The 15187-nt window shown below is 33.9% G+C and overlaps 1 protein-coding gene across 1 annotated transcript; it reads right to left on the reverse strand.

Annotated features, from left to right (window-relative positions):
* Positions 1 to 11392: 11392 nt before the first annotated feature.
* On the reverse strand, positions 11393 to 12347 carry LOC18445154 (uncharacterized). The gene has a single exon (XM_011629080.3). It carries the CDS (start codon positions 12067 to 12069, stop codon positions 11668 to 11670), a length of 402 nt encoding a protein of 133 aa, XP_011627382.1. The 5' UTR covers positions 12070 to 12347; the 3' UTR covers positions 11393 to 11667.
* Between the last annotated feature and the right edge of the window lie 2840 nt (positions 12348 to 15187).

The raw sequence follows: 15187 nt of genomic DNA on the forward strand, positions 1-15187 counted from the left end.
CTTACTAGCTAGACACCTATACCCATACATGTCCATAGTGATGTGTATTGATATACACATACATATGTATACACTAACAAAAGCCATACATAGTATCCTGCAATATTAAATTGTGGAACTGATGCCAAATTCTTTACCATACTGGGAACGTGATACATTTCTTATGGGATAGTCCGTCCTTGGTTACTCTGTTGAGTTGCACGCTCGTTACCTACATTTGCAATTGGATGCACTGAATTCTCTGCTACCACCACAACTGTGTGATTGCCCTCGAACGTTTGTAGCCATATGAACTTCTTGTTGTCACCTATCATGTGGTGCGAACAACCCGTCCATCACTTAATCTAAGGAGTAGGTTATGACCTCTTTCATAAAAGGCGTGGCTGCATCCATCTCTGTTGCGGTGAGAGCGAAGGCTCCCCGTCATGGTGAACTCCAATCAAGGCTTTGTCCACGACCTTCACAAACCCCGCTTGCGCATCCTAGACATCATCATCGTACTGTGACTTTAGCTTGCATCATATGTCACAGCATTCCCATTCTATGTTTTCCTCGGCATCCTGCACTCTTTCACGAGGTGGCCTGATTTTCCACAACAATAGCCATTCTTTTTATGTTGTTTATATCCACCACTATTTGCCTCCTTCTTGTGTAAGTATGATTTCAAGGGGCTGATTTTTGCTTTTCCTCCTGTGTTACCCATGGGTCACCATTGATCCCTCTTCTCCCTATTTCATGAAGAGCCCCACCAACCGTCTTGCCCAAGCTTCTTGGTTCATTAGGAAGTTCCCTAACCTAACTAATGTGGGTTGTGTGGGCTAACCTTGAATCGCTGTAAAAAACCCCATTAAACTCGGGGTCTTAGCCCACAGATGACTAACCTCTGCATCTAGCTTCCTCCGATCCATGACTCCTCATCAAGTGGGGAGATCTCGTTGTATACTAATATAAAATATTGAGAAATTGAATGCGAGCCTTGTGCCAATGAACCGAGCTCATCCTCCAACAACGGTAACCGGTCTGTGATTTGATTCCATATCGGTATTGGGTTGGGTTTCCCTCCATGTGGAGGATGGCCCAAAGTCCATCCTTTTTTTTTGGGTGAACCCCTTATGGAGTAAATCCCATATGAGTTATTTTGTCCATTATATGTTAAATGAGGGTTTTTTTAATTCGTTTTTCAACAAGTGACATTAGAAGAGAGAGAAGAGGGGAGAGGAGAAAATTCTGGGTTTTTTGAGGTATTGTGCAGTCATCATCAAGAGCTCGAACGGATGGTCATTCGTGATCCGAACAGCCTGAAGTTTTGACAGCAGGTTCGCAACATATGGTTCTTCATTCTAAACGGTATGACTGATGTTTGGAGTCCTCTAACTCAGTTTTGCATAGTTGTCTTTGTTGCCTCTATTTTGGTGAGATCTCTTCAATTTTCTCTCTTTTGTAGTTCATCTTGTTCATGATATTTGTCAGTAATCTATTGTTCTTAATTGGTATTGTTGCATGCCTCTACTTTTAACTAGAGAAGATTCTTATCTTTTCCCATTATTTGGTGATAGTGGAAGGTTTGGGTGGACTACAGTCCCATTGTTTTTAATCATCACTTTGGGGAGGTTTTCCATGTAAAAATTGATGGTGTTTATGTGTGTTTGTAGTGCATTTGGTTGTTGATTTGAAAACTTAAAAATTGATGATATTTATGTGTTTAATATATTGCTCTCTATTTAATTACTTCCAATTAGGTTCATTCAAGAGGAGAATAATTGTTTTGTTCTGCTGTGATCAATATTGATCAGGTTTCACCGGGTTTATATTTCTGCCCAACAATCGATTGTGTTTCTTTCAAATTAAAACAACTCGCTCTTATACCCTGCGGAATTATTGCACACAAACAGATCCCGAGCACTTCACCCCGAGATAAAGCACCGAACCACCACTTTGCTACATGCAAATACGAGAGCATGGAAACGAAGAATACAAAGAATAGAACGATAGCCACCAAGATTAACAAGAGAGAAAACGTCCGCTATTTTTCATCCATTCATTGCTCCTTGTACATCTATAACAATAAAACTTTCTAATATTCACTTTCTAATGTACGTAGAAAAAGTCGCTCAAGCATGAGAATAAATATTCACTTTCTAATATTACAAACCTCATATACAATCTAATTAAAAACCTTCCTACCCATTTTACATTCCAAGCTTTCTATGCTTCTCCTACACCATAAAATTTATATACTTCCTTTTATTCAAACGTCCATATTGAATGGAGGGCTAAGATTGCTCCAATCACAATGTCACGTCTCTATACTATTTTATTTTTAAAATTTTTTTATAAATTATTTTGAAACCAAATTTTGGACATCCAATCCTCTATTAAACTTTTACTAGCAAAAATAAAAAAAAATAAAAAAATTATTTTCAATAAAATAAAATGACCAAAATAACCCTGAAAGATTCAAGGGGTATTTTGGTCATTATATTTTATCTAAAAATATTTTAAAATTTTTTTTATAGGTGCGCTCCAATGAGAAGATGGCACGTACTAAATTTCATATTCATACAATTTGTATAAAAAGATTAAAAATAAAATACTTTGAGACATCGAATCTAAGATCAAACAGTGAGCGGCTCTCTTGATCAAAATTGGACGGCTAGATGGTTGGGGAAACATAGATCTTCTATACTGTAGGGGAAGTATAGAAACCTTTTCCTTTTCTTACTTTCACTTTTGTCAAAGATTTTAGCGTAGAGAAAGGTTTCTATACTTCCCCTACAACATAGAAGATCTATGCTTCCCCAACAATCCTGTCGTCCAATTTTGATCAAGAGAGCCACTCACGGTTTGATCTTAGATCCGATGTCTCAAATTATTTTATTTTTAGTTTTTTTTTATACAGATTTTACTGATATGAAATTTGGTACGTGTCATCTTATCGTTGGGGCGCACCTATATGAAATATTAAAAATAATTTTTCGATAAAATATAATAACCAAAATATCCCTTGAAATTTTCAAGAGCATTTGGGTCATTTTATTTTATTGAAAATATTTTTTTTTTTTATTTTTTGCTAGTGCAAGTTTAATAGAGGATTGGACATCCAAAATTTGGTGTCAAAATAGTTTATACAAAAAAACTTAAAAATAAAATAGTGTAGAGACGTGACATTGTGATTGGGGCAATCTTTGCCCTCTATTCAGATTGGACGGTTGGATATGGGGAAGTATATAAGTTTTATACTGTAGGGGAAGCTTGCCCTTAAAAGAATATCAATTTAGCTTGCGACTTTTTAACACTTAGATGTGACGATTTCACGCGTACTATAAGTTTTTATTTTTTATTGAGGTTCGTTGCTATATTGAAGAAGTTGGGTCCCCAAAATTTAAGAACCTAATGACACTCTTAGGTGATGTCACATGTCGTGAGCTCCGACTCATATTCTTCTAGGGTGTGGTTTGTACAAGGCTGAAGGCCTAAACAATCACAGTAAAGATTTTTTACAACGGAAAATCGTTGTGATGGTCTGAAAATTTGTTTTCACCTCTAATTATAAATTTTAAAGGTTTAAAAATAGTGTAGATCGAACAGATCTATTCGCACTTGAAAATCTAAAAAATTGAAATATTGACGGTCCAAAAAATGCATTGCAGATGTACTATTTTCGAGACTTGAAATTTGTTTTTTCTCATGTACATACATCTTGAGGTCGGGATGATCGACTTGAACAATGCTTGGGCATCAAAACAACTTCGTTTTTAGTAGATCTTTAAAGTGAACCTTAATTCAATTAAACTTTTCCATTCGATGTAGATTTGGCATTTAGGCAAAAAGGCAAGGGTGTGCATCATGCGTATTAGGGTTGATAGGGCCCCGCATATTGGAGGAAACTGCTCGTGAACTCAAGTTTTTCTGTTTCTTTAAGAGAGATATAGAGAGAGAGAGAGAGAGAGAGAGAGGTCAAAGAGAGAAGGTGTCAAAGTAAGAGAGGGAAATGAGACTTTAATATGGCAGGCGTGCTGTAGACTTTGTTTTTGTGGATGCTTCATGTTGTAGACTTTGTTAAAGGTGGTTGTTTCATGTCTAGGACAAAAGAATACCACTTTAATGTGAGGGAGATTCGTTGTTTTCCTTTCAGTTGCAGGTATCTTTCAGCGTAGGTGGGTTGAAATTTGTTAAAACTTTCTTTAGTTGGAAGGTAGAGGACATATATTAATCACAAATCTGTTTCAGGTTAGGGGTTGAAATTTGGTAAATTTGTTTCGCTGGGAGGTAGAGGACATGTATTATTTCCGAGTACAAACGCAAACCTCTCTTTCTTTCGTTGACAAATAAAATTCATATTTACGAGTAATGTATTAAATTGTACATCTCTTCTCATTAATTTTATAAATTTCTTTCTTGGTGCGGTTTGTATTGAACGGAGGCTCTAAACAATCAAATTGAAGCCCACCTTTAAATAGTATCGAGAAATGTGGTTTCAATACTAGAAATCTTTGTGATAACCCTAAAATATATTTTCATTTTTAATTATAAAATTTAAAGCTTAAAAAATAGTCTAGATCAAGCAGATCTATGAAAACTTAAAAATCTTGAAAATTGATGGTCTCAAAATGCGTTATAAAGATGCACTATTTTAAATACTTGAATTCAGTTCTGTTTTAAGTCCATGCATCTTGATGTCAAGATGATCAATTTGAGGATATTTGGACATCAAAACAATATTTTCTAGTGAAAATTTTGAGGTGAGCTCTAATTTGATTGTTTAGAGCCTTGGCTTTGTATAAACTTTTTCTATTTTTTAATCGGTCAAAACAGTTTATAATATCAATAAATGAGTCAAAATACTGACATTCTTGGGGTTACTTTTTGCCTTTTTTTTTTTTTTTGGACAAGAATACTAAGTATTACTAAATCAACCAACCAATTACAATGGCATAGTTAAAATAAAAGAGAAGATACAACCAACGAGTCTAAAACAGTTCTTTTCTTAGCCAATTCATTCGCTAAAGTATTCACTTCTCAGTAAAAATGGTTGAAACCAAAATTATTGTCAGAAGCTAGGTCCAAAATTTTCAACCATACACATTGCAGCTGCCCTGGAGGTCTAGATTCACAGTTGCACCAATTGTTCACATTGTTGAATTTGTTTTGGGGAAATACCCATCATTGTTCTGATAAATGAGATCATATGGACCCCTTAACGATTTTCTAAGGAGTTTTGAGTTTTGACCCTTTAAATGTTATTTTCTCATATATCGTTCTAGATGGCAACTACAATTAGTATCCCAATATCTCTGACATTCCCTTTGAAAAAAGAACCCTCTTTTTTCTCTAAAAGTGGCAATCCCGCATTTTCCGTTGAACTATTCATATTTTGAAGGTGCTTGTAAATTGTTTTTTTTTTTTTGGGGTGAGTAAGTGGGGAAGATAACCCCTCTTTAATTTTTTAAATAGATTAGGAGTGGGCCTTTTTAAAGTATTTATAGGATGGTGTTAGTGGTGGAAATGAAAGCACAATGTAGTGACCAGGGTGTGAGGTGTTACCACCACAATCCTAGCTTCTTTCCTGCTTGCAAATTGGTTGAAACCCAAATGGCATTGTACATAATTAGTTTTGGGGTGATCTTTCCTTAGAAATGTTATATTCTTGTACACGAATAAAATGTACATTTTCTCCCTCGATGCTATGTAATCAACAAAAAAAACAAAAGAATTTGTACGAAATGAGATTGAGATCGTTTTCTATCATGGACAAAAATTGCAATCACCTCAAGCCATAGGATGTAGAATAAGATGGCAAATGTGTCTCATAATTCATGGAAATTTTCTTGAACTTGGGGAGCAAACAATGGTTTGCCCCTATCTCGATTTCAAATGTAGCAGTTATGGATGGTGGTGGTGTCCTCTTTGCATGGAAAGTATATGGTGTTATTGTATGCAAACTCCTCCGAAATGTGAACAATATACAAAAAATCAAATCTTAAAGATTGACCTTGAAATGTTCAATTTTCGAACGATTAGATATAGGCAATTGGTACCAAAAATCCACCTTCCGTTTAGAAATACTTAGCGTGTCTTAAAAGGAAAAAGTTTTTCTTAAGGGTTGCCACATTATACAGGTGCACTTCAAAAATCTAGTAAAAAATGAGTGTTTCGAAGTTGAAAAGCTTTCCAATTGATTATTTCGACCTCAACATATATATATATATATATATATATATATATATATATATATATAAAACTTTGAGTCTAAAAAACAATACATCTTGTTATTGAACTATCTATTTTCAAGTGTTTATACATCTACTTGACCTATTTCAAGTGTTTATAGATCTGCTTGATTTATATCGCTTTTGAAATTTTAAAATTTATAATAGGATTTTAACATGTTTTTTCAAATCATTAGAAAGTTTGCAACACCATAACTACATTTTCGGACCAACTTTATAGTAAAAGTTGGCTCCTTATTCAAACATCATCATATTCGGTCCCTGAAATGGAATTTTTACTTCCGTACACGCATAGTACACGCGGTCTTCTTTTGTAGTCCCGGGTCCAAGGCAATTTTCCGTTGGTTCGAAGCAAAGGGAAGTCCAAACAAGTAGTTGGTGTTTGGTAGTACTTCACTGTTACGTGCTTTTTTTATATCTTGGCATTTTCCCACAAAAATTAGTAGTCTCTAACTGCTGCATCTCTTTCATTTGCTTATTTTTTAAAAAAAAAAATTTATATAGAGTCAATGCTTAGAACAAATAAATTAGAATTCATCTCAAAAATTTCACTAGAAGAGGTTATTTTGATGCCTAAAAATTCTCAAATTGATCATCTCAACATCAAGAAGCATGGACATGAAAAAAAAAATGGATTTCAAGTTTTGAAAAAAGGGCATTTTGTAACATATTTTTGTACAGTCAATTTTCAAGATTTTTAAATTTTCATAGATCAGCTCGATCTACACTATTTTTGAAAATTTAAATTTTATAATTAGAGATGAAAATATATTTTAAGGCTATCAGAGAGATTTCTAATATTGAAACCACATTTCTTGATACTATGTGAAGGTGCGCTCTACTTTAATTGTTTAGAGCATCGGCTCTACAAGATCCATTAGTATCGGGATTTGGATCTAAAAAGTAGATATGGGATCCACATCCATGATTAACTTAAAGGGTTTTGGTAGTCTTTCACTGCCGCATCTCTTTTTTTTTTTTTTTTGGTAGCACTTCGGGAAGATCCAGAGCAAATTGTTCAAAAAATTGCGACAACTCTTTCGATTTGAAAAACCTCCCAAATGGTTGACAATGGCTCAGATCCCGTCCAGATTCATGGAGATCCAGATTTGGATCCAAAAGGTATAAATGGGATCCACATCCATGATTAACCTAAGGGTTTTATAGCGTCAAAAACAACCTTTTCAATCAATTTTTAGATTTTTTAGGTGTGCCTTGCATAAACATTTTTGCTTTTTTTTATGAAGATGCACGTGTCTAGTTTTTTTTGGGTAACTGCACGTGTCTAGTTCGAGGCCAAAAGAGCAATTTTTTGACCTTTTAGATTTCACCTTTTTTAACAATAAGAAATATTTTCACCTCCAATGGATGACACGTGCGAACTTAAAGACAAAAAAAATGCATATTATGCGTTCGCACATCATAGTGGAATCTGCTTTTGGTTGGTAAGATAGGATGTTAACGTTGGTAAAGAGGGTCCACAAAACACCATTATCAAACTTCATAGTCACTATTATAAAATTCGGTGTGTTACTATCTAGTATATTAATTAATATTAATGCTTTAATAATGTAGAAACAGGGGCATCATTGCAAGTATATCACGAGCCCACCACCTTGTGTAATAGTACAATAGATAGGTACCCATGCGTTCATTGAATCTAACTTTGAATAAATTATAATTAATATTAATGTTTTTATTACATCAATCAGTATTTCAAAGCCCAGATTATAGGTTGGATTGTCCACCCGTTGATGCATGTCAGATCTTCGATTAAGATCGGCACAAATCAATGATTCAAAAAATATTACAAATATATAATGTAAAAAATTAAGGTAGTACAATATCTTAGGGCTTGAAATCTCCTTTCAAATTCATAATTGCCAAGGTCAAAATGATTAAATTGAGAGCTTTTTTGATAAAGAAGTTACATTTTGGAGGTTTTGAGGTGTGATTTTATTTTTTATCGCAAGCCTTAAATATATAAGGTAAAGGTTTTTAAACTTCGTTAACCTGCTATAAAAGTGAGGTACTATAGAAAAAGGTTGTTTCCACATTGAGAAGCCCCCTAATTGATCATCTCTACCTTCAAATATATGGAGATGAAAAAAAAAAAAAGATGTTAAGTTTTAAAAATATTGCATCTTATAGCACATTATAGAAACAACCCATAATAGGAAAAGTACATAATGAGATCATTTACTTTTGGTATAAGGTGGTCACAATTAATCTTAACTATTAGATGTGAAATTAAGTGGCTGTATTTATTTTATTGACCAAGCTCAAAGTTCAGAAGAAATTTTTTCAAACTTTGTGACATACCCAAGATATCAGATTTCACTTCGGATGGTTGTAGTAGTTGTAACCTCCATATACCAAAAGTAAATGGTCTCATTATATACACAGTCCCTTTATAATATTTTCAAGTGTTTATAAATCTGTTTGATCCACATTATTTTTGGAGCTTTAAATTTTGTACATAATCTCAAAAACATATTTTCAAACCAACTTAAAAGCTTCGGGCACCAGAGTTGCAACAAACTTCAAAATTTCCCTTTCTTTTATTTTTTGAACTAGGCGTTTTATACAAACTGCACCCTTTATATAAACTTATATTTTGTTTTTATATTTCCGTGAATATACGTGGAGTCTATTTGTGCGGGTATATAGTGGATGAATGGGATAAAACACCTACTTGTGTTTTACGTGTGACCTAAAATCATCTAAAAGATCTTAGATGATCCACGAATCAATGTCAAAAAAGAAAAAGTTGATTGCATGTGGTTTATTGGTTTATATAAAATGTGTTAAATTTTAATATTATACTAAAAGACCTATCAAAACTACATCGATCAATCAAAATATACTATCAATTTGTTATATTATAAACCTCTTTTTAGTTTAGATTGAGAAGGAGGATTTCTCGGCGTCTAACATCCATCAAAATGGATAGTCTGGAATCAATCTTCATGATCATTTGGTTTTGAATACCTTTTGAGCTACAAATCAATTATTTGTTTTATTAAATTGAAGCTGAGATAAGAAACCATTGGAGATGTTTGGGATCCCATCAAATCCCATAAACTCGCAGGACCAATTGAACTAATTAGACCTGTAAGACCACCAAGCATTTCCCTGCATTCCTATTCAATTCTCACCAACCATATAAAGAAAATGATTTGATGGGGCTGCAGCCCTATCAAAATAAGTAAAGCCCCACTCTATAACTCATCAAACGTTACAATTCAAGCATTAGAAAACTTTACATGGATCATCTTGGCTTGAACATTATCATTGTGAAAAAAAAAAAAGAATTTCAATTTTTAAAAATATGGTTATTATAACAAATTATCTAGACCGTCTATTTTGTCCTAAAAATAAGTGTTTATATATCAATTAGATATGCACCATTTTTTGAATTTTGAATTTTTAATTTCATTGTAGATATTGAAAATTGATTTTAAAATCATCATGAAGATTTTCGTGAATGAGGATTCAAGGTGAAGCTTTATTTTGTTTCCATAAAGACTAGGCGAAGCCCCTTCCCCTGGACCACCTACTTTTTCAAAGGAGAAAAGCCATCACGAGTTGGAACATCCTTAAATGGGTGGGTGGTGGAGATGAACTATTCTCTCTGATATCGTACGATGAAATGATGAACGGATGGGAGAGCAGGCTGAACCACTAATCTCGAATCACAATCATTTCCATCCCATACACAACCTGTGTTGGTTAACATTCAAAATATGTGCATAGTTGTACCCTTCCCATGTATACATGATTTCGAAAAAAATAAAAACTTAATAATTCAGGAGGAAAAAACGGACCCTTACCTTAATTTATATATATAAATAAAGGAGCTAGCTTTATCGGAAAGTGCCAAGTGGGGAGTCTCAGAATGTGATAACTAGGCATGGGGTGCGGTGCTGCCGCTTAAAATAAAATCCCAAAACGTCCACCGCTTTGGTTCTAATGTCATTCCACCTCCCCTACCACAAAGGCACAAATATATATATATATATATATATATATGACGGAAACAAACAAAAAGCCCTTAAAAAGATGATGACCTATTGACTCCCCTTTGCACTTCTTTTGACTACCTGGTTTCCCCCCCCTACGCATAAGATTCCCCCCCCCCCCCGCCTCCTTTTCGATGTTATCTCTCTCTTAGCTTATTATATGCAATTTATTGTATAAAAACTTGTTTAAACATTTAATATACTCTGTATAAAATCTTGTTTAAGCATAAACTATAGAGAGAATCCGGAAAATAAGGGACATGTCTTTATCCTGTGCAACATTTCTCAAATGCCAAATACACAATGATAAAAACACAGAGGCCATTGACCATTTTGCCCCTGACCTACTTGGAAGATTCCAAACTTCCCCTCCACTCTATGAAACAATGGTTTGATTGAGGAAGAGTAAACAAATACGAAACGATCACCTTTAGGGCTTTAGATTAGGAAGCCGTCTCAATACACATGTGACTGCCTTAAGTGACTCTGACCAAAGATAAACTCACATGTGACTGCCTGCCTTAAGTGACTCTGACCAAAGATAAACACGAACGTGAGAATGCTTCGTCGAAGCTTGGCACAAAATCAAAGATATCATGCACCCTAAATACATATGGCCCTCAATAAGATATCATGCTGATGACACCACCTAAACCTAAGAAAAGCCAACTCCCTAATCCATCATCACACCACCTAAAAAAAAAGCCAACCCCCTAATCCACGTCAAAACGGACGGGTAGGGGCCTGTCTTCCACTCGATTCCCCCCAAAATTAAAAAGGGTGTCGTTTCTATAAGATTAGAACAACCTTAAACAATCCAATTAAGGCGCACCTTCAAATCTTTTTTTTTTTTTTTCCTTTCAAATTCATAACCTCCAAATTTTTTTTTTTTTTCCTTTCAAATTCATGCATCTCAATGTCGAGATGATCAGTTTTCTTCAACCGACTGGATTTTTTAAGTACATCTGTAATTCTATCTACATTTTAAGGTTGCAACCTTAGGGTATTTTTGTATCTGTCCTTCCTTGTGCCCGATCTATGGCAATGCATGAAATTGCACAAAACCAAAGTTACAGAATAGGAACTAAATTTTAGGAAATTAAAGAAGATTTTAGTAAAAGAAAACTTATAAATGTAACATTTTGCAAGCTTAATCTATCGATGCCATCCTTATCTGTGAATCAACAATCATTGGATGTTCATTATTTCTAAACATGAACATGAAACACTACTCATGAATATTATTAACAAACAAAAAGGGCACCCAATCCACCATTTCCCCTAGGGGAAATTCCGTCCTTCCAAAATAGAGGGACCCATTGGTCAATCACAATAATCTCAGGCCAATCTGGGGAATTATCCGAAGTGGTCATGGGCTTTACAGTAACTTCTCCTACCTCTCGACGGAAAACTCTTTAACGGCGACCGTTAATTTCATTGCCCACTCCACCAACGGCCACGATCTGCCCTTGCGCCATCAACGAACGGTAGATCTCCACCAACATCTTCTCATCGTACTCCTTCACCGGAGGCCTGGCAAACGGCTGGCCGTAACTCATGCCGGAAAAATTTCCGCCGCCGGTAAATGCCCTGGAATTGGCCAGGCTAAGCATAGCCTTGACATAAGCGTCCCTTAATCGAATCAAGAGCTTTTTAGGGTTTGGGATCTTGAATTTGATCTTAGGAGTGATCTTTATTCTCCAAAATCGCCTCCTTTTCGAGCCCAATCTCGCCACTTCCACTCTGCTCCTCCTCGAACCAGAGCGATTCAGGCGCTGATAGCTCTTCCTACCCCAATAGCTCCTTATGCTCTCCATTTTTCGGAAATGAGAAGTGAAGATCTGGTGCTAGAGAGAGGTTATTGGGTCGTGAGCTTTAGAGATCTAGAGAGAGAAACGGAGAGGCGAATGCATGGATGATTTGTGGCTTTTGTGATCTGCTGCCCCTTGCTGTAAAAGAAGTAACGAAAGAGAGCGGGAAATACATAAAAATGATAAGTTTAGAGAGAGATGTAATGGTGACGCAGGGTTTCTCCTACGCTCCACCACCGCGCTCTGAGACTTTAGAGAGAGAGTGGACAACTAGGGTTTGATGAGGGGCACATTTTAACGAGGTTACTGGTATAAATATTTACAGAGATAGAGAGAGAGGGCGCAAAGGAGACTTGGCGCTCGGTGTCGCACCAACCTATTTCACGGGTTCCAGGCTCGTATTCATTGACATGCGGGACCAATTATTGACGGCCACATGTCGGGCAACCCTTTCTAGCATGCAGATAAATTTTTCACACGTGTGAGGTAAATTCATTTGAATAAGTGGGTAGTCTTTGCTAAATAAAAAAAGGTTTCCATAAGGAGGAGGCTGTAAAGAATCAAATTAAGGCACACCTTAAAAAAATTGATAAAAAAGGCTATTTTGATGTCCAAAGATGTATATACATAAAAAAAAAAAAGATTTTAAGTTTTAAAAATAGTGTATCTTATCTTGTATTGCGTTTTTTAGATCATCAATTTTCATGTTTTTCACATGTTAAGCGATGCACTTGATCCACATTATCTTTTAAATTTTAAATTTTATAATTTTTCAAAATAAATTGTTAAGCCATTACGAGATTTTTAGTACTGAAATAATATATTCCGGTACTAATTGAAGTTGTATTTTACTTTGATTGTTTAGAGCAGTGTTTAAAAAAACGCCGAGTCGAACCGAACTCGCCCGATTCGACTCGGGAATCAACCATAGACGGCTCGAACCGCTAAAAAAATCGGGAATCGTCTGATTCTTGAGAGAACCGGACGAATCTGCACAGTGACTCGCCGATTCACTGTACGAAATCGGCGAGTCCCGTGAAGAACACGGGCTGCACAGTGTTCTTCACGGGATTCTTCGAAATTTGTCATTTTTTTAATCATTTTTCTTGTTTTTTTTTTTTATGTGATCTAACTTGCAGGCTTTAAACAACTTTATTCAGATTTTAAACGGATTAAATGGTTGAGAAATTTTGTGTTTTTGGATCACGAAACTTGCATTTATAGGGTTTTCGCCTTTCCTTGTGTTTCATGCCAAATAAGGCATGAATCTTTCAAAATTTGTAGGCATTTTGATCGTAAAGTTGTTCATCAAAACCTTCTGTTACTAATTTGTGATAATCGTTGAGAAAAACAGAGTTATTTGGAGATTGAAGGCTTCGGTTCACAAAACCAGGAAAGAAGTTTGGGTTTTTTTTTTTTTTTGTCATATGATTAATTTCACTGCATATTTTGAAGATAAGGAGTTCAATTTGTAGGGTTTTTAATCTTTATTGTGTCTATTATGATTTAACATATTCAATTTTATGTAATTTGGTCAATTACAGCATGAATTTTTAGATGAACACAGAGATGTCTGTGGAACCAAAATGCTGCTGTTTTTTTTTTTTTTTCCGCCTTTTGATTTTTTGTTCATGATAAATTAGGAATAATGTATTAGATTTCTAGTGTTTTTAATCGTTATAGTGTTGTTTATAATTAGATGTATTCAATTTGATCTGATTTATTCAATTCGAGTTTCATTTTTTAGATTCAATGACTGTTTGGGAAGAAAAGAACTGCGTTTTTTTTTTTTTTTGCAATTTAATCGATTTGATTTGACTTATTGATGATAATGTGTTCAAAATTTAGGGTTTTGATTCCTTATATTGTTGTTTATCAGAAAATGTACTCAATTGGATGTAATTTATTCGCTTAGAGGTGGATTTTTGAGTTAAAATGGCTTATGTAAGATAGTTATGTGAAGAATAGAATCTTTTTTTTTTTTTTTTTTTTTTTTTGTAATCCATGATCAAATTTTTTGTAATACTTGATCGATTTTTTTGTAGTCCATGATCGAACTGTTTTTTTTTTTTTTTTTTTTTGTAATCCATGGCCGAATTTTTTTTTTTTTTTTTTTGTAACCCGTGATAGAATTTTTTGTAATCCATGATCAAATTTTTTGTAATCCATGATCGAAATGTTTGTTTTTTTTTTTTGTAATCCATGATCGAATTTTTTGTTTTTTTTTTGTAATCCATGATCGAAATGTTTGTTTTTTTTTTTGTAATCCATGATCGAAATGTTTGTTTTTTTTTTTTGTAATCCATGATCGAATTTTTTGTTTTTTGTTTTTTTTGTAACCCATGATAGAGTTTTTTGTAATCCATGATTGAATTTTTTGTAATCCATGATCGAATTGTTTTTTTCTTTTTTTGTAATCCACGAACGAATTTTTTGTTTTTTTTTTTTTTTGTTTTTTTTTGTAATCCATGATCGAATTTTTTGAAAATTTGTGATTTGTTTTTTTTAATCCATAATCGAATTTTTTGAAAATTTGTTAATTTTGTTTTTTAATCCATGATCAATTTTTTTTTTGTAATCCATGATCGAATTTTTTGAAAATTTGCTGAACTTTTTTTTTTATTTCTTTTTATCCATGATCAAATTTTTGAAAAAATGATGATTTTTCGAAAAGATGTGAAAATTGTGATAAGGTTCTGATTATCATGATGTATTAAACCCAATTTTTAATTTTTATTGTTAGAGTTTGCTGTACTTTTTTTTTTTTTTTCCATGATCGAATTTTTTGAAAAATGGTGATTTTTCGAAAAGATGTGAAAATCCTGACAAGGTTTTAATTATCATCAGGTATTAAACCATATTTAAAATTTTTATTGTTAAAGTTTTTGTTGAAAAAATTGTATGTTGATAGATTATTTATGCAAAAAAATACGTGTTATTATATTTTTAATGCAAAACTGTATTTTTTTTATCTGTTGTTAATGCATTTTTTTAGTTGGAATGACTGATGTTAGCTGGCTCTGTGAAGAATTGTTTTTATTATTAATTTTTTAATGTAAAAAATGTATGTTCTTGATAATTGAGTTGTAGCCATGTTTGGAGCTTGCATTTTGTATTATATTAT

The sequence above is a fragment of the Amborella trichopoda genome, chromosome 2 (assembly GCF_054954075.1).
Source record: "Amborella trichopoda isolate Santa Cruz 75 chromosome 2, AtrichopodaSantaCruz75HAP2 v2.0, whole genome shotgun sequence".
In the NCBI taxonomy this organism is placed as follows: Eukaryota; Viridiplantae; Streptophyta; class Magnoliopsida; order Amborellales; family Amborellaceae; genus Amborella; species Amborella trichopoda.

Bases quoted from the DNA above. Each gene is read 5' to 3' on its own strand.
- LOC18445154 (XM_011629080.3), bottom strand. From the start codon at position 12,069: ATGGAGAGCATAAGGAGCTATTGGGGTAGGAAGAGCTATCAGCGCCTG.